Genomic DNA, 26,392 nt, shown 5'->3' on the forward strand with positions numbered 1-26,392 from the left:
GCTGGGTACCTTTTAATCCTGCGATGTAAGCTCGCAACTTTTAAAGGAGGAACCACTGTAGCAATAAATATAAGCCTTGCTCAGTGGGAACAGTTGGTTGTCATTACATTTTCTGCTGGGGAGAAGTGTGTCTGTGTGTGTCATATTTTTACTATTGAGCCCTCATCAAAGATACATTTAAATGCATAAACTTGTACATTCAAATAGCAAATAAATCAAAGTTGAACTTGTCTGTGTATGCAGTCTGTCCTGGGGACAGTAGGGATTTGAAGAGATATTTACCTGTCCATCATGCCAATACAGTCCTGCAGTCTGGGTCCAATACACCTGGATGAGGGAAAGGAACAGAGTCATCCATTCGATCACAATCAATTACTCGACAGGACATTGGCCTTGAGTGTCTGTCAACAGAAAAAAACAGTCATGTCAGTCCCAGAGATGAAAGGGCACGTTCGGGAGTCAGGACATTGCATGGTGAGGATATTTGTTAAGAGGGGAGAGGGAAAGGAATGGTAACAGAGAATCTCTGAATCTATTTCAATCTGTCTGAACTGAAGGACTGCCTGGGATAGTGTCAAGATGGCATTTCCACTGCATTGTGTTTTTTAACAACGTCGTTATGTGTACACGGAGCAGTGAGCTGCCAGCCTGCCGCTCAGCAGGACATAGAACAAAGACGTGACGGGGCCAGCCCGGTGAACTGACTGACTGCAATACCAAAACATATCTGCCCCTTTCTGCAGCTGAAAATTATAATCGGAGGTTTAACAGCACTCAAAGAACAGATGGAGAGTGGAATTTCTCTCTCTCTTTTGCTCTCTTTCTGTGTCCCTGTCTCCCTCTCTCATGCTCTGCCTATCTCTCTCTCTCTCTCTATATGTATATATTTGTCTCTATATTTCTCTGTGAAGTAAACAATAAACAAAAGTGAGAAGAAACAAAAAAACAAAGGTTTCAAAAGGATTAAGCCATTACAAATATTATATTATCAGATAATGTTTTTAACAATGTGCAGAAAGCTGTAGTATGAATATGTTTGTGCTCCATTGATCACCTCGTTTGCACATTGCTGTATTTCATCTAACAGATATGGGTGTTTATCAATGTTTGATTCATTTTCTAATTCTTTGTAGGTTGGTGTGATCTGTGGACAATACAGTATGCGTCTCTGCAATGGTCATACCTTCAGCAGGAAGTAAGGAAGTGCATCTCAGTTTCCACTTTAGATCTGCCTATGGCAGCCTCGCTTAATAGCAAAGAAGTTAATGTACATAGTCTGGACATAGTCAAGGATTTTCCTAATTTTGGGTCTATCCCAGTGGTCAGGTATTCTGCCACTGTGTATTCTCTGTTTAGGGTCAGACAACTTTCCAGTTTGCTCAATTTTTTTGTTTGATTCTTCCAGTGTATCAAATAGTTATATTTGTGGGTTCTTATAATTTAAGTCTAATTGTGTTGCTGTCTTGGGGCTCTGTGGGGTCTGTTTGTGCTTGTGAACAAAGCCTCACAACAAGATGGCTGAGGGGACTCTTCGCTGTAGATGAGGGCTTTGTGTTGGAATGTGTGGGCATCACTTCCTTTTAGGTGGTTGTAGAATTAAACAGCTTTTTTCTTGATTTTGATAATTAGCAGGTATAGTCCTAATTCTGCTCTGCCTGCATTGTTTGGGGTTTTGCATTGTACATGAAGGATATTTTTGCTGAATTCTGCATGCAGTCTCAATTGGGTGGTGGGTGGACTCCAGACGTCACAACGTTAGAGAGCAATGGGTTCTATAACTGATTTAAGGATTTTTAGCCAGATCCTAATTGGAATGTCAATTTTTATAATTATTTTGATGGCTTAGAAATCCCTTCTTGCCTTGTCTCTTCGTTCGCAGCTTTGTGGAAGTAACCAGTGGTGCTGATGTTTAAGCCGAGTTAGGTATAATTCTTTGTGTGCTCTAGGGCAACGGTGTGTAGATAGAATTTGTATTTGTTGTCCTGGCAACTGGTCTTTTTTTGGGACACCATTATTTTTGTGTTTCTGAGATTTACCATCAGGGTGCAGGTTTGACACAATCTGTGCAGGAAAACAAAACAGGCCCTCCTTGGTTGGAGATAGAAGCACCAGATCATCTGCAAACAGTAACCATTTTACTTCAGAGTCTATTAGGGTGAGGCCGGGCGCTGCAGACTGTTTTAGTGCCCTCGCCAATTCTTTGATAGATATGTTGTAGAGGGTGGGGCTCAAGCTGCATTCTTGTCTCACCCCACGGCTCTGAGGAAACAAGTATGTGTGTTTATTGGCAATTTTAACTGCACATTTGTTGTTTGTAAAAAAAGATTTTATAATCTTGTATGTTTTCTCCCCAACACCGCTTTCCATCAATTTGTATAGCAGACCATGTCAAATTGAATCAAAAGATTTTTTGAAATCAACAAAGCATAAGAAGACTTTCCCTTTTTTTTTTGTCAATTAGAGAGTGCAGGGTGTATTTGTGGCCTGTCGTCTGATATTTTGGTAAGAAGCCAATTTGACATTTGCTCAGAGGATCTTTCCATGGTTACTGTTGACGCAGATTCCACTGTAATTATTGGGGTCAAATTGGTCTTTGGGGTGATCAGAACTTGACTCCAAATGAGCTGAGGATAATTATGAAGAGTTTAAGTATAGCCAATTTGAATTTGTGATCTGTATATTTTATCATTTAGTTTAGTATATCATCAACACCACAGGCCTTTTTGGGCTGGAGGGTTTGTATTTTGTCCTGTAACTCATTCAATGTGATTAGGGGATCCAGTGTGTTCTGGTAGTCTTTAATATCTGATTCTTTGCAAATGATCATGTAAATGTACATTTGTTTGCTCTTGGTTATATGTTACAGTGCATTCAGAAAGTATTCACACCCCTTGACTTTTTTTTTTTTTTTTTTTTACGCACAATACCCCACAATGTCAAAGTGGAATTATGCTTATCAACATTTTTACAAATGTATAAAACATTTGCTGAAATATCTTGAGTCAATAAGTATTGAACCCCTTTGTTTTGGCTATTTTAAATATGTCCAGGAGTAAACATGTGCTTAACACGTCACATAATAAGTTGTATGGACTCACTCTGTGTGCAATAATAGTGTTTAACATCATTTTTGAATGACTACCTCATCTCTGTACCCCACATATACAATTATCTGTAAGGTCCCTCAGTTGAGCATTCAACCACAAATACCAGGGAGGTTTTCCAATGCCTCGCAAACATGGGCACCTATAGGTAGATGGGTATAAAAAAAACAAATAACAGACATTGAATGTCTCTTTGAGCATGTTGAAGTTATTAATGACACTTTGGATGGTGCCTCAATACACCCAGCCACTACAAAGATACTGGTGTCCTTCCTAACTCATTTGCTGGAGAAGAAGGAAACAACTCAGGGATTTATATCACCATGAGGCCAATGATGACTTTAAAACAGTTAGAGTTTTAATGTATGTGATAGGAGAAAACTAAGGATGGATCCACAATACTAACCTAATGGACAGAGTGAAAAGAAGGAAGCCTATACAGAATAGAACTATTCCAAAAGATGCATCCTGTTGTCAACAAGGCACTAACGTAATACTACAAAAAAAATTAGGAAAGCAATTCACTTTTTGTCCTGAATTCAAACTGTTACATTTGGTGCAAATCCAATACAACACATTACTGAGTACCACTCTCCAATTTTCAAGCATAGTGGTGGCTGCACCATGTTATGGGTATGCTTGTAATCATTAAGGACTGGGGAGTTTTTCAGAATAAAACAGAAAAGGAGCTAATCACAGTCAAAATCCTAGAGGAAAACCTCTTTCAGTCTGATTTCCAGCAGACACAGAGATGAATTGAACTTTAAGCTGGACAATAACCTAAAACACAAGGTCAAATCTACACTGGAGTTGCTTATCAAGAAGTCAGTGAATGTTCCTGAGTGGCCGAGTTACAGTTTTGACAAAACATTAACTGAACATCTATGGCAAGACCTGAAAATGGTTGTCTAGCAATGATCAACAATCGATTTAAAAGAGCTTGAAGCATTTTGAAAATAATAATTGGCAAGTGTTGCGCAATCCATGTGTTGAAAGCTCTTAGAGATTTACCCAGAAAGACTCACAGCTGTAATCACTGCCAAAGGTGCTTCTGAAAAGTATTGACTCATGGGTGTGAATACTTAAGTAAATGAGATATTTCTGTATTTCACTTTCAATAACTTTGAAAACATTTCTAAAAACATGTTTTCACTTTGTCATTATGGGGTATTGTGTAGATGGTTGAGAAGAAAAAAAACGAATTCAGGATGCAACACAACAATATATGGAATAAGTCAAGAGGTATCAACACTTTCTGAAGGCTCTATATCTGGACAAAAAGACTGGAGAATAGGTTTATCCATACATTTTGGATAGATAGCTTTCACGTTGTTGTCTATTTATTGTGTTACAATTTTCCCAGATGTGATTCATACATGTTACATCACATTGAGCTGTTTTCTGACATGGTAGTCCTTATTTTTCTTAATGTATTTCTGTACTGTTCTAGTGTTTACCCATCCTGAAGGCATACGTTCTGGTTTTCTGGGTCTCTGAGGTTTTTGTTGGATAGGATTCTACATACATGTTGGGGCATTCTTCAATAAACCATTTCTCAAAAAACGTAGCTGATAGGTCAAATATACTGTTAAGTCTTCCTACTGCTAAGTTTACACCTTCTTTATTGCAGGGAAACATTTTGTCCAGGAAGTTGTCTAGGAGGGAATGGATTTATTGTTGGCCGATAGTTTTATGGCAGGTTTCTACACTACCCTCCTTCCATCTATAGTATTTCTTATTAAAATCATGCAGTTTGTTCGGCTTCGACACCTCATGATTGCTCTTTTCAAGTAGATTGTGATTTTGCTGTGATCTGACAGAGGTGTCAGTGGGCTGACTGTGAACGCTCTGAGAGACTCCCACTGACCTCTGGGTCGAGGTCAGTGATAAAGTAGTCTACAGTACTACAACCAACGGAAGAGCCGTAGGTGTACCTACCATAAGTGTCTCCTCAAAGCCTACCATTGACTATGAATAGTCCCAGCATATGACAGAGCTGCAAAAGTTGAGACCCATTTTTGTGTGTTGTTTTGACGTAGTTGTATGCGTGTCCCCCTGTGGGCTAAGAGAGTCAGGTTGTTGCCCATTTCTGGTGTTGAGGTCACCACAGACTAGTACATGTCCCTGTGCCTGGAAATGGTTGATCTTGGTCTTCATTAAAGTGTTGGGATTCTAGTGGTGGATATACAGTATGTAGCACACAGGAAGACATCTTTCTCTGTTGAAATTATTTCCTTTTAATTTGTAGCCAAATGTAAAATGTTCCTATTTTGATTAATTTAATGGAGTGGGTTAAGTCTGATCTATACCAAATGAGCATACCCCCTGAGTCACTTCCCTGTGTAACACTTGGTAGTTTAGTAGATGAGACTACCAGCTCTCTGTAACCTAGAGGGAAACCAGTGGATCAATCTCGTTTATAACATGTTTCTTGCAGGATGTACATTTCTGTACTTCTCATTTATTTTGTGAAGTCAGTTTTTGCTTTTTTTAGTCCAAAAGCAGATGACTTCAGACCTTGTATATTCCAGAATGAGATACTAAAAATGTTGTGTTCCATTGTGACGAGTGTTGTTATTTGTATGGTTTAGGCACCATGACAGTAGGTTTGAGCAAAGCATGATGAGGATCTGATACATGCCTCTTAGGTCAAAGGATGGGGCTTGGGTGGGTGTAGTGGTGAGGTTTGGGTTTGTTGCTCAGCTCACTGCCTGGGCATCTGTCTCTCTCTTTCTCTCGCACCAGGGTGTTTTGCAGTTCATGTGTGTGCGTGCATGGGTGCGTGCATGGGTGCGTGTGTGTTTCTATCATCCGTGTAGTCTGCAGACACTGATAAACCTTGGCTGGATACGGGTTCATAGTTATGTAAGGTCAGCACCTAGAGGAGCATAGCAGTGTGTGTGCGTATGTGCGTACATTGCTAACATGCGTGCATCCGTGTGTGTGTGTGTGCTTATTTTTTTATTTTTCACCTTTATTTAACCAGGTAGGCTAGTTGAGAACAAGTTCTCATTTGCAACTGCGACCTGGCCAAGATAAAGCATAGCGGTGTGAACAGAAAACACAGAGTTACACATGGAGTAAACAATTAACAAGTCAATAACACAGTAGGAAAAAAAAGGGGAGTCTATATACATTGTGTGCAAAAGGCATGAGGAGGTAGGCGAATAATTACAATTTTGCAGATTAACACTGGAGTGATAAATGATCAGATGGTCATGTACAGGTAGAGATATTGGTGTGCAAAAGAGCAGAAAAGTAAATAAATAAAAACAGTATGGGGATGAGGTAGGTAAAAATGGGTGGGCTATTTGCCGATAGACTATGTACAGCTGCAGCGATCGGTTAGCTGCTCAGATAGCATTTGTGCTTTACTCTGCTACTGATGAATTAATTGTGTGTGTGTGTGTATGTGTGTGTGTGTGTGTGTGTGTGTGTGTGTGTGTGTGTGTGTGTGTGTGTGTGTGTGTGTGTGTGTGTGTGTGTGTGTGTGTGTGTGTGTGTGTGTGTGTGTGTGTGTGTGTGTGTGTGTGTGTGTGTGTGTGTGTGTGTGTGTGTGTGTGTGTGTTGTGCAAAATTGTGATCCAGAGAGCTGTTGTGTTGCAAATGAAGCAGAGAATGAACCAGATATTGTTTTCCTCTTGTTATTATGTTGAAATTGGCCTTACAGTGGGGATCAGTCTGCCCTTGTGTTGCCTGTTAGACGAAGGTATTGTAGAAGTAAATGAACAGTACTCTGTCCTCCTAGGATCATTCGTCATTCAGACTGCTGATGCGATACGCAACCATTCACACAACAACGCAAACGTGCACATGCTGCTGGGAGCCAAGACACAGACATACAGTATATAGAATTTAGCTCACCCCTGAGTGCAGTTGGAGTGACAGGGATGACACTCGTTGTTGGCCTCGGCATATTTAAAGATGAAGCTGTTGGCCCCTTGAAGGCCGTCGGGACACTTCTCCACACAGTTAGGACCATCTTTAAAGTGGAGACACTTCACACAGTGATCTGGACCCTGAGAGAGACAGAGATAAAGTGAGGGAGAGACAGAGGGGAAGGAAGATAAATATTAGAGATGTGATAGTAATAGCAAATGAGAGCAAGCAAGGACAGGGGAGAAAGGAAGAGTGAGAGAAACAGAGAGATAACAGAGAGATATGAGACAGAGAGAGATAGAGAGAGAGAAAGAGGGATAAAGACGAGCGATATAATAGTAGAGGAGAGAAGATCGTGGGAGCGAGGAAAGGAGGAAGACGAGACGCATAAAACACCACCAAGTAGAGCTGGAGATAATAACCATCCCTCACAGCACACACAATGACCATAACAATCAGCACAGACACGATTTATGAGGTTAATATGGGCTAGAAGAGGCAAGGGAAGGGAGGGAGGGGAGGGGCAGGGGAGGGAAGGGAATAGAGGGAGGCAGGGATGAAGGGAGGCAGCTGAAGGGGCCTCACTGTATGGGTCTGTAAGGGTATCAATACAGGCAACAGAGAGAGTTCAACAGGGAACAATATCCCTTAAAGGGCAGAACAAAACAGAAATAAATACATATGCATCGTTATGTGGAGGCGTTTTGTGCAAATGTGCACATATGTACGAGTGGGTCTGAGAGGATGTGTGTGTAAGTGCTCGTGTGTGTGTACTGTAGGCATAAATATGCAAATTAAGTACCTTCACAGTTATAACAATGAAGCTGGTACTCAATTAGTTGTCTTATCAGTGTTATACTCATGGCGTTGAAAGGCAAAGGCTTTACTATAGCCAGTAACCTCATCTCACAGCCAAACTAATTTATTTGAGACTGCAGCAAACACAGTGCATCATGGTCTACCACAACATACTGCACCCCTGTTGCCAAAACACCCCCTGTAAACGCATCTCTCTTATTGGGAAACGATAATGATGGCATGGCAATGACAGCTACTCTTCCTTAGTGATGTTGTCCATCGTTGTATCACTAGCTAGCGCCCAACAGTGTACACCATGCACATCATCCCCATGAGAGAGAGAGAGAGAGAGAGAGAGAGAGAGAGAGAGAGAGAGAGAGAGAGAGAGAGAGAGAGAGAGAGAGAGAGAGAGAGAGAGAGAGAGAGAGAGAGAGGAATTGCCCTCAGATTACACAGAACATATTTTTTTTTATTTTGTGTGAACTCCCATCTATTAGGTGAAATACCACAGTGTGTCATCACAGCAGCAAGATGTGTGACCTGTTGTCACAAGAAAAGGGTAGCCAGGGTTGAAAATACAACCCATTATTTACGTGTATTTATTTTCCCTTTTGTACTTAAAATATTTACACATTGTTACAACACAACACAGCCCTAATATAACATTTGAAATGTCTCTATTATTTTGAAACTTGTGTGACTGTAATGTTTACTGTTAATTTCTGATTGTTTATTATCTATTTCACTTGATTTGGCAATGTTTCCCATGCGAATAAAGCCCTTTGAATTGAATTGAGGGAGAGAGCAAGAGAGCTGCATGTTAATCAATTAGCAGGCTGTGACAGTCCATCTGGGCCAGAGGGGCCATCTGAACAACATATGGCCAGAGGAGAGCAGGAGGAGAGCAGGAGGAGAGGAGGAGGAAAGGAGGAGGAGAGCAGGGGGAGAGCAGGAGGAGAGGCCAGGGAGTGGACACATGCTGAATCCAAAATCAAGCCTTACGTTAGCCTAGAAAAACATGGATTCACGCATTATGGTAGAACTTAGCCTCTCTCTCTCAACCGCCTATCCTAAGTGTGACTGATATTATTACAAACTCAAAGCATAACAGGATCACAATGTGGAATATGTCACTGCTATGGCTTCTGTTGTCATAACATGATTGATGTAATCCATTTGTTTACCTCCTGTACTCTGGTTTCCATCAGAGAATAACGCTGAGCCTGAACCTGACAGGTGGGAACAACAGTAAAGCAATAGGATCATGTATAGTAAGTAAGTCATGGTGCTAGATGCTACATAGCTTGCATCCTCAAATTACACCTCATTCCCTATTTAGTCCCCATGGGCCCCTTTAAAAAGTAGCGCACTATATAGAGTGCCATTTGGTAGGCAAACATATGTTCAGGAAGTTATTTGAACTTGATAATAGCTAGTAGACTGCATGCATGAGGCAAATGACTAACCCCAGTTTAGAGTTCGGTTTGAATGTAACACCTCAACATATCTCTCTTTCTATTTTAGATTGGCTCAGAGCAGGCCTATGAACATACACTACATAGCCAATAGTGCGTGGACACGTGCTCGTCGAACATCTCATTCCAAAATCATGGGCATTAATATGGAGTTGGTCCTCCCTTTGCTGCTCTACTCTTCTGTGAAGGCTTTCCACTAGATGTTGGAACATTGCTGCAGGGACTTGCTTCCATTCAGTCACAAAAGCGTTAGTGAGGTCAACACTGATTTTGGGTGATTAGGCCTGGCTCACAGTCGGCATTCCAATTCATCCCAAAGGTTTTAGATTGGGTTGACCTCAGGGCTCTGTGCATGCCAGTCAAGTTCTTCCACACTGATCTCGACAAACCATCTCTTTATGGACCTCACTTTGTGCACAAGGACATTGTCATGCTGAAACAGGAAAGGGCCTTCCCCTAACTATTGCCAGAAAGCTGGAAGCACAGAATTGTCTAGAATGTCATTGTATGCTGTAGCGTTAAGATTTCCCTTCACTGTAACTAAGAGTCCCGAACTATGAAAAACAGCCCCAGACCATTATTCCTCCTCCAAACTTTACAGTTGGCACTATGCATTGGGGCAGGTAGCGTTCTCCTGGCATTCGCCAAACCCAGATTCGTCCATCGGACTGCCAGATGGTGTAGCGTGAATCATCACTCCAGAGAACACATTTCCACTGATCCGGAGTCCAATGGCGGCGAGCTTTACACCACTCCAGCCGATGCTTGGCATTGCACATGGTGACCTTAGGCCTGTGTGCGGCTGCTCAGCCATTGAAACCCATTTGATGAAGCTCCCGACAAACAGTTATTGTGCTGACGTTGCTTCTAGAGGCAGTTTGGAACTCGGTAGTGAGTGTTGGAACCGAGGACAGACAATTTTTATGCGCAACGGGCTTTAGCACTTTTCTGTGAGCTTGGATGGCCTACCCCTTTGCGGCTGAGCCGTTTCCACTTCACAATAACAGCACTTGCAGATGACCGGGACAGCTCTAGTAGGGTTGAAATTCTACGAACTGACTTGTTGGAACGGTGGCATGCTATGACGGTGCCACGTTGAAAGTAATTGAGTTCTTGAGGAAGGCCATTTTAGTGCCAATGTCTGTCTATGGAGATTGCATGGCTGTGTGCTCAATTTTATACACCTGTCAGCAACGGGTGTGGTTGAAATAGTTGAATCCACTCATTTGAAGGGGTGTATCACCATCTCTTTTTCTCTGTTTAATATTTACTAAGAGCACTGTGGACGAATGTTAACATCTCAACATATCACCATCTCTCTCCAACTGTCTTTTTTAGATTGGCTAATAGCAGGCCTATGAACATATCTCTCTCTCTCTGTTTTAGATTGGTTCATTGCAGGCCCATGACATTATCAGTTCTAATAAGGGAAGAGACAAAGAATCAAACCCTGCACCAGCTAATCTAGCCTTAATAACAATGAGCACATACCCTGGTGTAACCCAAACACCTTGTGGTTCTTACCTTGGCCTGTCTGTTGTGAGAGAAAAAAGACGTATTTACGTAAATTACGCATACCCTTAAAACTACTATTATGAATGTTGTTGCTATCTTTTGTCCAATTAACAATCACCTACAGAGCATTCAGAAAGTATTCAGACCCTTTCCCTTTTTCCACATTATGTTACTTTACAGCCTTATTCTAACATGGAACAAATTCATTTTTCCTCATCCATCTACACACAATAACCCAGAACGACAAAGCGAAAACAGGCTTTTGGAAGTTTAAGTAAAGGGTCTGAATACGAATGTAAATGTGATATTTTAGTTCTTGAGTTTTTAATACGTTTGCAAACATTTCTGAAAACTTGTTTTTGCTTTGTCATTATGGGGTATTGTGTGTAGATTGATGAGAAAAAATGTATATTTAATTCATTTTAGAATAAGGCTGTAACATGACAAAATGTGGAAAAAAGGGGTCTGAATACTTTCCAAATGCGCTGTATATTGGCAAACGCATTTAATTTAAAACTTGACATTTCTCTAGTAGGGCCCTATTGTTTATAGTAGGGCCCTACTGTTTATAGTAGGGCCCTACTGTTTATAGTAGGGCCCTACTGTTTATAAACAATTCCAGCAAAATGGTCGGTTTGCTCGGTGCCGATACATTTTGCTTTAGGTTGCTAGACGTTCATGTCATATGCCTAACAATCCAACCCGACCAACCTGCTGGCCAACCTGTCTGATTTGTCTCAATGTTCTACGACTCCACAGAGGTGGAAGATAAGTCTCTAGTCCACAGTAATACTCATTCATGTGTGTGTGTGTGTGTGTGTGTGTGTGTGTGTGTGTGTGTGTGTGTGTGTGTGTGTGTGTGTGTGTGTGTGTGTGTGTGTGTGCGTGTGTGTGTGTGTGTGTGTGTGTGTGTGTGTGTGTGTGTGTGTGTGTGTGTGTGTGTGTGTGTGAGAGAGAGCTTGAGTACATTGTGTGTAGTGAGATTGAAGCCTAAAGGGGTGTTGACTGAATAAACAATAAAGAGCACAGGAGGAACAGAGAGAAGGGAGCAGAGAGAGGAGAGAAGGGAGCAGAGAGGAGGGAGCAGAGAGGAGGGAGCAGAGAGAAGGGAGCAGAGAGAAGGGAGCAGAGAGAAGGGAGCAGAGAGAAGGGAGCAGAGAGAAGGGAGCAGAGAGCAGAGAGCAGATAGAAGGGAGCAGAGAGGAGGGAGCAGAGAGTAGATAGAAGGGAGAAGGGAGCAGAGAGCAGATAGAAGGGAGCAGAGAGAAGGGAGCAGAGAGGAGGGAGCAGAGAGAAGGGAGCAGAGAGCAGATAGAAGGGAGCAGAGAGGAGGGAGCAGAGAGAAGGGAGCAGAGAGCAGAGAGAAGGGAGCAGAGAGAAGGGAGCAGAGAGAAGGGAGCAGAGAGAGGAGAGAAGGGAGCAGAGATCAGATAGAAGGGAGCAGATAGAAAGGAGCAGATAGAAGGGAGCAGAGAGAAGGGAGCAGAGCGGAGGGAGCAGAGAGAAGGGAGCAGAGAGAAGGGAGCAGAGAGAAGGAAGCAGAGAGCAGAGAAAAGATAGAAGGGAGCAGAGAGAAGGGAGCAGAGAGAAGAGAGCAGAGAGCAGAGAGAAGGGAACAGAGAAGAGAACTGAGAGAAGAGAGATGGGAGCAGAGAGAAGGGAGCAGAGAGGAGGGAGCAGAGAGAAGAGAGATGGGAGCAGAGAGATGGGAGCAGAGAGAAGGGAGCAGAGAGAAGGGAGCAGAGGGAAGGGAGCAGAGAGAAGGGAACAGAGAGAAGGGAACAGAGAGAAGAGAACTGAGAGAAGAGAACTGAGAGAAGAGATAGGAGCAGAGAGAAGAGAGATGTGAGAAGGGAACAGAGAGAAGATAGAAGAGAAAAGGGAGCAGAGAGAAGAGAGAAGGGAGCAGAGAGAAAAGAAGAGAAAAGAGAAGAGAAGGGAGCTGAGAGAAAAGAGGAGAAATGAGAAGAGAGAAGGGAGCAGAGAGAAAAGAGGAGAAATGAGAAGGGAGCAGAGAGAAAAGAGGAGAAATGAGAAGAGAGACGGGAGAGCAGAAGAAAAGAGAGGGGAGGTGAGAGAAGATAGAGGAGAGAAGAGAGAAGGGAACAGAGAGAAGAAACAAAGGAACAGAGAGAAGAGAGAAGAGAGATGGGAGAAGGTAACAGAGAGAAGAGACAAGGGATCAGAGAGAAGAGAGAAAGAGGCAGAGAGCAGGGATGGAGGTTGTGAATGAATCTCTTGTCTAGACTGGAGATGAAGTGAAGGACAAAGAGCATCATCACACAGCCTGAGACAAGCGGAGTATCAACAGGGACACACACATCATGTACGCAAACCCACAAACAGATACATGGAAGCACACAATCACGTACGTACACACTCACTCAGGTCCGCACACGTGTGCACTCTTTCACACACACACACAGACCGTTGTAAACACATGCCAATTTCCCTATAAGTTAACATGAAATAAAATATATTGTGAAGCTCACAGACACACTTTAACTGACAATACAATTAATCATGATTCAAGGGCAATAGAAGACATTGAATGCATCTCAAATGGCACTATATTCCCTATGTAGTGTACTACTTTTAACCAGGGCCCATAGGGCTCTGGTCAAAAGTAGTGCACTATGTAGGAAATATGGTGCTATTTGGGATGCAATTCTTGTTTGTGGTCACAAGTGATTTCAGTTTATGATGCACATCAGAGAGAAAAGCTTTAAAGAGATGTAATTAACGGGCAGTTTAAACACTATGTAAACACAATATGAGGAATGTATTTTATTTTTTTATTGTATTTTTTATCCCAGCCCCCGTCCCCGAAGGAGGCCTTTTGATAGGCCGTCATTGTAAATAAGAATTGGTTCTTAACTGACTTGCCTAGTTAAATAAAGGTTAAATAAAAAATGTAAAAATACATGTTTTTGCTGATAGCGAGTATTGGAAGAAAGCTATTTCTACTGATAGTATAATGATAGTGATAGGTGGATGCTGTTACTTACTGAACTGAGTTGGATGTCAATTATTTCTTGTTATAACTATAGAATACATACACAGCAAATTATCCATTGTTACAAAAATAAATTAATTAACACGGTGAGTGTCAAATCAACACTGAAAGTGTTGAGTCTGTGGACCCATATGGACACCAGAACAATGCTAAATGAACACACTGCATAGTGTATATCCTTATTCAAATATTTCCCAGAGTGCGTTGCCTTTCGAGTAAATTGCCAGCCACGACTGTATTTGTTAGTAACAGAAACATGGTTGTTGCATTCATCCATTTTCAGTGCTGTGAACTTCACCAAGTGAGATCCTAAGCTAATATTTCATCATAAAAATATATACATATGTCACACAATACCATACTTATTTCAAAAGGCCTTATTTTGAGTTCCTCGTTTTACCCTAATACAGGGACCTGAAACTAACAAAACATCACTTTGAATCAAAACTATGCCCATCATTCATTTCCCAGATGCTCAATAGCAGGTGAATTTTTTTTAATTGTTTGTTTCAATATCTATGTTTGTGCATGTACATTGATTGATTGATTCATCTTATTCTACACAAAGATAAATCACATGTATTTTTCTCAACTAATCCAATCAGTTAGTTAGATTTTTTGCACCTTTTACTGAAATGTTTGTTCCAGCTTAATTGTCTTAGAGAATACAACAAGTGTAGCCTTTACCGTGAAGTGTTTACTTATGAGCCCTTTCTCAACAATGCAAAGTTAAAAAGTAAGAAACATTTGCACAGAAATAAGAAATAGTGGCACAATAAAATAACAATATTACATACAAGGACTAGCAAGTCAATGTGCAGGGCTACGAGGTAGTTGAAGTAGTAGGCACATGAAGGTAGAGGTAAAACGCTTCACCTGTTTGAGTTTTGCTTGTGAGCAGAAATCAGGAGGAGAGATTAATGGTCAGATTTGCCAAATGGAGGGCGAGGGAGAGATGTGTGTGGAGTAATGCTGATCTAGAGTAACATATTGAATTAGTGAATTAATGATTAATGAATGAATCAATAAATGTACATGAACAAACAATGATATTGAACCAAACAATTTCAAAAATCGACCTGCAATAGGGCAGGCTGGGAAATATGATAATGATAGGCGTGGATTACGTTCAAAGTGATGAGTATGAGTTTCAGGCCCCTGTATTAAGGTAAAACTACCTGAAAATAAGGCCTCGTGAAATATGTATGGCCTTATGTTAAATATATCTATTTTTTAAGATAACATTCGCTTAGGACCGAAAATGGATGAATGCAACAACCATGTCTCTGTCACTAACAAATAAAGTAATGGGTGGTAACTCTACAATTTACTTGAAAGGCAATGCACTATTGGAAATATTTGAATAAGGCTTTGCACTAAACAGTGTGTTAATTAAAAAATATTCTGGTCTCTAAATGGGTCCACAGACTCAACACTTTCAGTGTTGATTAACACTGATTTTTTTTTTTTTTTTTTACACAATCATTGATGTGTGTTATTCTTTATCTGTTGGAATGTGCAGGAGTGAGGATAAGTTATTAGTGCATGTCATGAATGCTGGAGTGTGTGTGTGTGTGTGTGTGTGTGTGTGTGTGTGTGTGTGTGTGTGTGTGTGTGTGTGTGTGTGTGTGTGTGTGTGTGTGTGTGTGTGTGTGTGTGTGTGTGTGTGTGTGTGTGTGTGTGTGTGTGTGTGTGTGTGTGTGTGTTAGGCTGTGGGTGTTTCTCCAAATGCATGCTACCGTGCTCCGAGCCAAATGGAGCACCAGAGGATCAGATGAAAGTATGAAAAACGGAGCACGGAGGGCGTTTCTGGAATGTGCCCTCCATTTGTACATATTTTGAAGCATGCATCAATGCTTCAGCGTAAAATATGCACAGAAATATGATGCAAAATGTCTTGAAATCAATGGCAGAGTTTAGCTGAAGCGAGAGAAAATAAACTCAGAATTCAGAATGAAATGTTGCCCATTGACATTTCATAGGTTGCCTGATTACAATATTTAATCTTGATACGTTAGTAAGTACATGCTGTTTTACTGTTGGCCTTTTAACTGCTTACAATTTCCACTGTAGTGTACAGTGCCTTTGGAAAGTCACTTGACTTTTTTCCACATTTTTTTTACTTTACAACCTGAAATGTTTTTTTACCCTCATCAATCTATACACAATACCCCACAATGACAATGCAAAAACAGGTTTTAAAAATGTTTGCAAATGTATAAAAAAATAAACAACTGAAATATCACATTTACATACAGTAAGTATTCAGACCCTTTACTCAGTACTTTGTTGAAGCACCTTTGGCAGCGATTACAGCCTAGAGTCTTCTTGGGTATGACGATACAAGCTTTGCACATGTGTATTTGGGGAGTTCCTCCCATTATTCTCTGCAGATCCTCTCAAGCTCTGTCAGGTTGGATGGGGAGGATCGCTGCATAGCTATTTTCAGGTCTCTATAAGAGCTGGGCAACTCAAGGACATTCAGAGACTTGTCCCAAAGCCACTTCTGCGTTGTGTTGACTGTGTGCTTAGGCTCATTGTCCTGTTGGAAGGTGAACCTTCGCTCCCAGTCTGAGGTCCTTAGTGCTCTGGAGCAGATTTTCACCAAGGAACTCTCTGTACTTTGCTCTGTTCATCTTTCCCTAGATCCTGACTAGTCTCCCAGTCCCTGCCGCTGAAAAACATCCCCACAGCATGATGCTGCCACCACCATGCTTAACTGTAGGGATGGTGCCAGGTTTTCTCCAGATGGGACACTTGGCATTCAGGCCAAAGAGTTCAGTCTTGTTTTCATCATACCAGAGCATCTTATTTCTCATGGTCTGTGAGTCCTTTAGGTGCCTTTTGGCAAACTCCAAGCGGGCTGTCATGTGCCTTTTACTAAGGAGTGGCTTCTGTCTGGCCACTCTACTATAAAGGCCTGATTGGTGGAGTGCTGCAGAGATGGGAGAACCTTCCAGAAGGACAACCATCTCCACAGAAGAACTCTAAAGCTCTGTCAGTGTGACCATTGGGTTTTTCGTCACCTCCCTGACCAAGGCCCTTCTCACCCGATTGCTCAGTTTGTCCGGGCGGCCAGCTCAAAAAAGAGTCTTGGTGATTCCAAACTTTTTCCATTTAAGAATGATGAAGGCCACTGGGGACCTTCAATGCAACAGACACTTTTTAGCACCCTTCCCCAGATCTGTGCCTCGACACAATCCTGTCTCATAGCTCTGCGGACAATTCCTTCGACCTCATGGCTTGGGTTTTGCTCTGACATGCACTGTTAACTGTGGGACCTTATATAGACTAGTTTATAGACAGGTGGACTCCAATCAAGTTGTAGAAACATCTCAAGGATGATCGATGGAAACATGATGCACCTGAGCAAAATTTCTAGTCTCATAGCAAAGGGTCTGAATACTTAAAGAAGGTATTTCTGTTTTAGTTTTTCTCAAATTTCTAAAAACCTGTTTTCACTTTGTCATTATGTGGTATTGTCTTTGGAATGATGAGGCCTTTATTTATCCCTTTAAGAATAAGGCTGTAACGTAACAAAATGTGGAAAAGGTCAAGGGGCCTGAATTATTTCCCGAAGGCGCTGTATGTAGATTACAAGCCCATGGTAAGTCAATAAGGCTAACTGGATAGCTACTACTATTAGCACGCCAAATGGCAACAAATTATTATTAGCTAGCTAACCACGAACAATCTACCTTGCATAACTTTAGTTTTAGGTCATTTTTTATGCATTCTCCACACTCTTGTCCTCACAAGAGTGAACTCAGGAGAATGTCCACAGAATTTGGAGCATAAGCATGTGGACCACGGTAGTATGCATATTGAGATAACCTGTGTCTCTGGAGGATCTTACCGGGCCATGACAGGTCAGGGATTCACCATCTGCTCTCTCACACTGGGCATCACACTCCACACACACAGAGCCGTTGTCATACTCACGCACCTCCCTGAGAGAGAGAGAGAGAGAGAGAGATGGAGGGAAGGAGAGGGGGAGGGAGACAGATGGAGACAGGAAGGGAGGAAAGAGAGGGGAAAGGAGAGAAAGAGGGAGGTAGGGAGGGAGAGGGACAGAGGAAGGCAGGGGTAAGGGAGAGTCGGGGAAGATGTAGACAGTGAGAAAGAACAAAGTGTGTCAGATCCAGGCTCTAGAGGAAGGGAGGCAGGCTGTGCTCCTCTGACTGTCTAGAGGAATAGCTGGAAGGGTTTTATGGCCTCAGGCGCTGCAGTCAATGGGGTACTGTGGTATATACACACTTTTCCACTGTGCATACTGTACACCAGTAGCAACAGCATGCTAAGATGGCTGACATGAGCCTGGACGACTGCAGATGAAAACTAAAGGAGAACTGACTACTAACATACTGCTGTTATTTGCTTAAATCACAATTTGAAAACAAATGCATTACTCATAGGGGAGAGTGGGGTATGTTTCTGCCAAAACATACATACACAAAACGCTTGCATCTAAACCAAAAGAGATCATTTTAAGATTGTTTTATACAAATACATCAGTTGGGGTCTCTATAAGTTTCAATAGGAGGTCCTAAATCTAGCATGAAAGTGCATCATTGTAGCTGTGTGGGCTAATATAGAAAGGTAAGGTGAGCCAATGGTCATGGGGTAAGTTGAGCCAAGTGTTTTCTTCCCAGGTGTAATGCAAGGCGTTATCGCTGGGTTATGAGGTAACAACAGGGCCTGGCCTATGTTAAAAGTGTAAAAAAAAAAGTACAAAATGTTTGTTAGGTGTTAAGCCTATCTAAAAATATTAAAAGTCAAAAAAGTGATTGTGATTGTGTTGAATTGTCTTTAGGAAATAAAGATAGACATAAACTCAGCAAAAGAAAGAAACATCCCTTTTTCAGGACCCTTTCAAAGATAATTCGTAAAAATCTGCATTGTAAACACTTTCCCAATTAATGAACATGCACCTGTGGAACGGTCAGAGTTATGAAAAGTTAGGACACTAAAGAGGCCTTTCTACTGACTCTGAAAAACACCAAAAGGGTCCAGGGGCCCTGTTCATCTGCGTGAACGTAGCTTAGGCATGCTGCAAGGAGGCATGAGGGCTGCAGATGTGGCCAGGGTAATACATTGCAATGTTCGTACTGTGAGACGCCTAAGACAGCGCTACAGGAAGACAGGACGGACAGCTGACAACACCTGCACAGGATCGGTACATCTGAACATCACACCTGCGGACCAGGTACAGGATGGCAACAACAACTGCCCGAGTTACACCAGGAACGCACAATCACTCCATCAGTGCTCAGACTGTCCGCAATAGGCTGAGAGAGGCTGGACTGAGGACTTGCAGGTCCTCACCAGACATCACCGGCAACAATGTCGCCTATGGGCACAAACCCACCGTCACTGGACCAGACAGGCATGGCAAAAGGGCTATTTTTTACCTTTATTTAACTAGGCAAGTCAGTTAAGAACAAATTCTTATTTTCTTTGACGGCCTTGTTCAGGGGCAGAACGACAGATTTTTACATTGTCAGCTCAGGGATTTGATCTTGCAACCTTTCGGTTACTAGTCCAACGCTCTAACCACTAGGCTACCTGCCACATCTTCACTGATGAGTCGCGGTTTTGTCTCACCAGCGGTGATGGTCGGATTCACGTTTATCGTCGAATGGAATAAGCGTTACGCCAAGGCCTGTACTCTGGAGAGGGATCGATTTGGAGGTGGAGGGTCCGTCATGGTCTGGGGTGGTGTGTCACAGCATCATCGGACTGAGCTTGTTGTCATTGCAGGCAATCTCAACTCTGTGCGTTACAGGGAAGACATACTCCTCCCTCATGTGGTACCCTTCCTGCAGGCTCATCCTGACATGACCCTCCAGCATGACAATGCCACCAGCCATACTGCTCGTTCTGTGCGTGATTTCCTGCAATACAGGAATGTCAGTGTTCTGCCATGGCCAGCAAAGAGCCCGGATCTCTATCCCATTAAGCACGTCTGGGTCCTGTTGGATCGGAGGGTGAGGGCTAGGGCCATTCCCCACAGAAATGTCTGGGAACTTGTAGGTGCCTTGGTGTAAGAGTGGGGCAACATCTCACAGCATTAACTGGCAAATCTGGTGCAGTCCATGAGGAGGAGATGCACTGCAGTACTTAATGCAGCTGGCGGCCAGATACAGACTGTGTCCCCTTTGTTCAGGGACACATTATTCAATTTCTGTTAGTCACATGTCTGTGGAACTTGTTCAGTTTATGTCTCAGTGGTTGAATCATGTTATGTTCATACAAATATTTACACATGTTAAGTTTTCTGAAAATAAACGCAGTTGAAAGTGAGAGGACGTTTCTTTTGTTGCTGAGTTTAGTTTAAAAAGGTCATATTTCATTCAGTACAGAAATGTGTAGGCGGCATAACCTACCCTGCCCTTCGGATCAAAACTATAATGTTTACATTCATTCTGATTACTTACAGGGATACACAATATCCTGAATTATACACTGAGTGTACAAAACATTAGGAACACTTGTTCTTTCCATGACATAGACTTACCAAGTGAATCCAGGTGAAAGCTATGATCCCTTATTGATGTCACTTGTTAAATCGACTTCAATCAGTGTAGATGAAGGGGAGGAGACAGGTTAAAGAAGGATTATTAAGCCTTGAGAACTGAGACATGGATTGTTGAATGTGTGTAATTCAGAGGGTGAATGGACATTGAAGTGCCTTTGAAAGGGGTATGGTAGTAGGTGCCAGGAGCACCGGTTTGTGTCAACAACTGCAATGCTGATGGGCTTTTCACGCTGAACCGTTGCCTGTGTGTATCAAGAATGGTCCACCACCCAAAGGACATCCAGCCAACTTGACACAACTGTGGGAAGCATTGGAGTCAACATGGGCCAGCATCCCCGTGGAACACTTCTCACACCTTCCGGTGTCTATCCCCTGACGAATTGAGGCTGTTCTGAGGGCAAAAGGGGAGGGTGTAACTCAATATTACGAAGATGTTCTTAATGTTTGGTATACTCAGTGTATGTAGATATCTTTGTTCTGAAGAATATTATATTTCCCTGGACAGAGTGATCCTGAATGTAAAAAATGGCTCAACTTACCCCAGTCTCCCCTAGAGATTTTAGTCAAAACAAATAAAAATAACATTGTACATTCATTTTTCATTTAGCATTATATTCAAGCCGAGCCAAATCCAATATCCCTTTACTTTTACTGGTTGCCACATAATGTGCTGGCAAGTTTTTAAAACTGTGCAAGAATTTGTTCCCAGTTCTAATACATTTCTTAAACCTCAATCAATTGCCAAAATCAATGTCAAAATTTGTTTGAGAGAGAGACAGAGAAAACTATCAATAAAATATAGATCTGTGTGAACCTTCAGTATCAGGGAGAGATTCTGCAGCAGATAGACCTAAAAAGAAAAATGCTGCTCAATGAAGGCAGGATTGTACTAGAGAGATAAAGAGAGAGAGAGTCTGTGTGTGTGTGTGTGTGTGTGTGTGTGTGTGTGTGTGTGTGTGTGTGTGTGTGTGTGTGTGTGTGTGTGTGTGTGTGTGTGTGTGTGTGTGTGTGTGTGTGTGTGTGTGTGTGTGTGTGTGTGTGTGTGTTCTCCAGTTTAATTTGGCACTGAAGGTCACTGGATGATGTCATGGGCTACGTCCATATACAGTGCACTACTTTTGACCAGGGCCCATAAGGAAAACCATAGGGCGCAAGTCAGAAGTAGCGCACTATGTAGGGACTAGAGTGCCATTTGGGACACATACATTAACTGTTGAGCATGTACACGTAGAGAATATACAATCTGATGCATTTCTCTGTGTTACACTATTACACCTTACAGCGTCACAGCTAATTATGTTGGCTATATTGATAGCACCACTTTGGCGTATAGCATGGCTTTCCAGCTAAAGTCAACGGGTGTTCTATACATTCAGAAATCAACAGTCAAATAAGAAGTCACTGGCGGAACTTGGAAAGTCAGTAAATAACAGAGACAAAGTAAGACAGAGTTGCACCCTGATTTAGACATACAAGGAGAGATGCTATGCGTGCATGTGTGTATGTGTGTGTGTGTGTGTGTGTCTGCCAGTTCGTGTGGTACTTCTTCCCTCCGTCTAATACCAAGTGGGACTCCTCTGTGGGACCTAAAACCAAATTAGGATTAATTATGCTTTATCCAGATGACACAATGCCATGCAGGGTGGCACGGGAGGTGGGTCTTTGTCTTGTACAGCTATGGTTTCAATGGGTTATGGTTTAACATGTCCTTTAAGCTTTTTCTCTCTCTCTCTCTCTCTCTCTCTCTCTCTCTCTCTCTCTCTCTCTCTCTCTCTCTCTCTCTCTTCCTCTCTCTCTCTCTCTCTCTCTCTCTCTCTCTCTCTCTCTCTCTCTCTCTCTCTCTCTCTCTCTCTCTTTTCTTGCTCTCTCTCTCTCTCTTTCTCTCTCTCTCTCTCTCTCTCTCTCTCTCTCTCTCTCTCTCTCTCTCTCTCTCTCTCTCTCTCTCTCTCTCTCTCTCTCTCTCTCTCTCTCTCTCTCTCTCTCTCTCTCTCTCTCTCTCTCATCTCTCTCTCGTCTCTCTCTCGTCTCTCTCTCTGGCTTCCGGAATGGTCTCTGTTTCTGTTTCCTTCTGTCTCTCTCCTCTCTCTCTGTCTATTTTATATGTCGGGTCTCTCTCTGGCTTCCGGAATGGTCTCTGTTTCTGTTTCTTACTGTCTCTCTCTTTCTCTCGCTCTGCAGTCAGTGACTGTGGGTGCTATTCTTGTTGTAGGACAGAGGCACGGCCTGTCTGTCTGTCTGCTACACTGAGCATTTAACACCTCTGTTCTAGCAGAACCCAGAGGACAGAAGCTTTTACGCACGAACTTCACTTCTTTACAGGAGGCCCTACCTAAATCTCCACTATAACAGTTGCACTCTGTGTCTGTGTCATCCTGTTTTCTTATGAACCGTTTGTGTTGACTCAGTCAGAGACATTAGGAAATGCTTAACAGCATTTGTGCACTGGAAATAAACAATTCATGCATTACAGTAGATATTTTTCCTCCTAATGTAAGAGTGCCCCAGAGTGAACAAGACATTGTCTCAATCATAAATACATACTATTGAGTAGTTTCCCAGACAGGTTCTCCATTGATCTTTTTAGTCCCAGACTATGCTTAATCTGCGTTTGGGAAACCGCCCCTAAATGTTACACAGAATGTAAATCTCAGTAGACTTCAATCAGTAGTGTCTCGTGGCTCTGGGATTGGTCGAGCTGTGAGAGGTGGAGTGCAGACAGGCAGACAGGTAGGCAGAGCGTGGCCCCGTGCGCAAGCAGTGACTGTGACACGCAGTGACACGCCTAACCCCCCTGCCCTCGTTTGGCATACCTCTCCAAACTGGCCTCACGCTTCTCGACCACGAAGGGTCCCGACGGCTGCCTGGACCTAGAGCCTGTCAGTCTGGAAGGAGAAACAGTCAGCCATAGACATAAAGTCTATTTCTAGACATACAGTAACTATCTAGTTATTCTATTTCTATTTATACATTACCCAGACACCACAGTCTGGTTTACGGTTCAGATGGTGACGTTTAACTTTGAACGTCTCACCTGTTGTCTCACAGCCTTTTAAACAATGTATTAGAGAGGATTATACAGGTAAACAACAAACACAACACATAACAAAATGTAGAGATTTAAAAATAATGCAGGAAATTCTCCTTCGAACCCATAACCAATCCCCCCCGATCAAGTACACTCCTGTAATCCACACCCCAACAGATCAGAACTACCATCTTATTTCCCCTGTTATTCACTCACTGGAGTGTATTGTTGCGGTGGTTTATCCTTTTTGTATGAAGTTCTCTGTGCTGTGTTTGACCTGTCCTTGTCTCTGGTTGCGTCCCAAATGGCATCCTAATCCTTATAAAGTGCACTTTTGACCAGGACCCATAGCGCTCAGGTCAAAATGAGTGCACTATATGGGAATAGGATGCCATTTGGGACGTAGTCTCATCTATTTTTCTCTGACATTTAAGTCCATTCTTGCAGTATTTTTCTGTCATTCTCCTGAGCCTTTAGATTGTGTTTACACCATGTTTTCTCCCATTATCAGAATGGAAAAGGGAAGAGACTGGCGTCTGCACAGACGGTAGTTGTATTTTACACTCAGTAGTCTGTGGAGCAGGTAATACATGCTGAGATACATAGTACTACTCTTAGAAATGGCATAGTACTCCTCTTAGAAATTGCATAGTACTACTCTTAGAAATGGCATAGTACTACTCTTAGAAATGGCATAGTACTACTCTTAGAAATGGCATAGTACTACTCTTAGAAATGGCATAGTACTACTCTCAGAAATAAGGGTATGGTATTATTCCCTAGGGTACGAAAGATCAAATGTACACAATGATCTCACATGGTACTGTTCGTTACCTTTTACGGTACATGTGTAGATAAAGAGTATAATGGTACATTTCTGTACCTCATATTTTGAATATTAAGGTACAATCATCACACTCTCGTTCTCAAAAATAGGGGTACAACGTGAAGGTACATTTCTGTTTGCCATATTTTGTGTACCCTCAATACCCACCAAAAGGTACAATGATGAATTTTTGCCACCTAAAAGGAACTATTGGCTTTGTCACTGGTGTGGTTCCTTAAAAAGACAATATTTGTACCATCATTATTATAATTATCATATTGTCCAGCATGCTCTACCACGGGTAGATTTTCTGTGTGATTTTTTGGGGAATATCTGTGTTTTTGCATGTACATTGGTTGATTGATTAACAATATGCGACACAATGATAATATACATTTAACTACTGTAACAACTGTATTAGGGTAAAGCTAGGCCTAAAAATAAGGCCTTACAATATATGTGTGGTCATAAAGAGTTTAATTTGAATGATAATATACATCTAGTATCTCACTTGGTGAAGGCCAAATAACTGAAAATGAATGAATTCTACAACCATGTCTCTGTCACTAACACACTAGCACAATTCACTCAAAAAGGCAAGGAACAACGGAAAATTATATTGGAGTTGTGGCTTAGTGGTTTTCAGTTTTATTTTTGCCCATCCGTGAATGGAAGTGTTGTACCAGTTTAACTGTTCATTTGTGCTATATTCAGTACATGGAATGAATGGCTTTGTTACTGTGGTGGTACGTATATATATATAAAGGAAAAAGCCTGGTTTTGTACCTGTGGAGAATGGTACTATCTGAGGTGTGAACTTGGGGTATAATATAACTGGACCTATAACTAAAATGATGAAAGAGGACCTTACAGGGTCCCACCCCAGTGACAAGCGGCTGTAACCCTTTAGGAACAAATATAAACCTTTATTTCTGAGAGTGTACTGAAAAAAATCACTACATCAAAACAATTCAGACCTAGAAGCCACCAAAAGAAGTCGTAACTTACAATGAGGTAAAAGTTAAAGATTTGTTAGTTTGACGGCTATATTTGCCTTTATCTTCATGCATATTGAGAGTGATACTGTCATAATGTCATTGTGTTATACTGTCAAGAGTCTACAGTATCTCTCATTGTTTGAAACTGTCACCTGTAACTCACCCTTCATAGAGATTGCAGGTGTCCACACAGATGCGTCCCCTAATAAAGTAGCGACAGGATAGGCACTGGTCTGGTCCTGGCCCCCAGCAGCCAGCGTCCGAACACAGAGGGTCACACACCATCTGCTCAGTAGCTGAGAAACACAAGAATACAGGTTAGGGTCAAACACCATCCACAGTAGCATGACAGGGTTAGGTACTGGACACTGACAGTATTTATACATGTTTGACTTTATCTGAAAAATATTGTTGGAACCATTGACTAACCCTAACCCTAACCATAACCCTAACCCTAGCCCAGAAGTGATGAAATTACTTAAGCTCTAAAGAAGGCTAGAAGGCCTTTTTTTATTCTTACATCTTAGTAATTTCCCAGACGCTCTTATTCAGCTCTTATATAGCGCCCTTCTGTAGCTCAGTTGGTAGAGCATGGCGCTTGTAACGCCAGGGTAGTGGGTTCGATTCCCGGGACCACCCATACGTAGAATGTATGCACACATGACTGTAAGTCGCTTTGGATAAAAGCGTCTGCTAAATGGCATATATATTCAGAGCAAATAGGGTTGAGTGCCTTGCTCAAGGGCACATTTACAGACTTCTCACTTAGTTGGCTTGTGCACTCAAACCAGTGACCTTTCCATTACTGGCCCAACACTGTTATTTGCTAGGCTACCTGCCACCCTCATATCTCAATAACCCAGCACCAATAACCCAGCACCAATAACCTAGCACCAATAACCCAGCACCAATAACCTAGCACCAATAACCCAGCACCAATAACTCAGCACCAATATCCCAGCACCAATAACCCAGCACCAATAAACCAGCACCAATAACTCAGCACCAATAACCCAGCACCAATAACCCAGCACCAATAACTCAGCACCAATAACCCAGCACCAATAACTCAGCACCAATAACCCAGCACCAATAACCCAGCACCAATAACTCAGCACCAATAACCCAGCACCAATAACCCAGCACCAATAACCCAGCACCAATAACTCAGCACCAATAACTCAGCATCAATAACCCAGCATCAATAACCCAGCACCA

General features: G+C 42.1%; 1 protein-coding gene across 3 annotated transcripts in view; it reads right to left on the reverse strand.

Moving 5' to 3' along the window:
• The window catches only part of LOC118386327 (receptor tyrosine-protein kinase erbB-4-like), a 668,294-nt gene that overhangs the window by 112,554 nt on the left and 529,348 nt on the right, over positions 1-26,392 (reverse strand). For 2 of the 3 annotated variants that reach the window (XM_052522699.1, XM_052522698.1), the window contains exons 13-17: positions 25,338-25,470; positions 23,136-23,207; positions 17,644-17,737; positions 6,969-7,123; positions 283-327 (exon numbers count right to left, since the gene is read on the reverse strand). In XM_052522699.1, coding sequence (XP_052378659.1) covers positions 283-327; positions 6,969-7,123; positions 17,644-17,737; positions 23,136-23,207; positions 25,338-25,470 — 499 coding nt within the window. The remainder of the gene's footprint in view (positions 1-282; positions 328-6,968; positions 7,124-17,643; positions 17,738-23,135; positions 23,208-25,337; positions 25,471-26,392) is intronic. The other variant, XM_052522700.1, reaches the window with a different exon arrangement.

Source organism: Oncorhynchus keta, chromosome 7 (assembly GCF_023373465.1).
Source record: "Oncorhynchus keta strain PuntledgeMale-10-30-2019 chromosome 7, Oket_V2, whole genome shotgun sequence".
Lineage (NCBI taxonomy): Eukaryota > Metazoa > Chordata > Actinopteri > Salmoniformes > Salmonidae > Oncorhynchus > Oncorhynchus keta.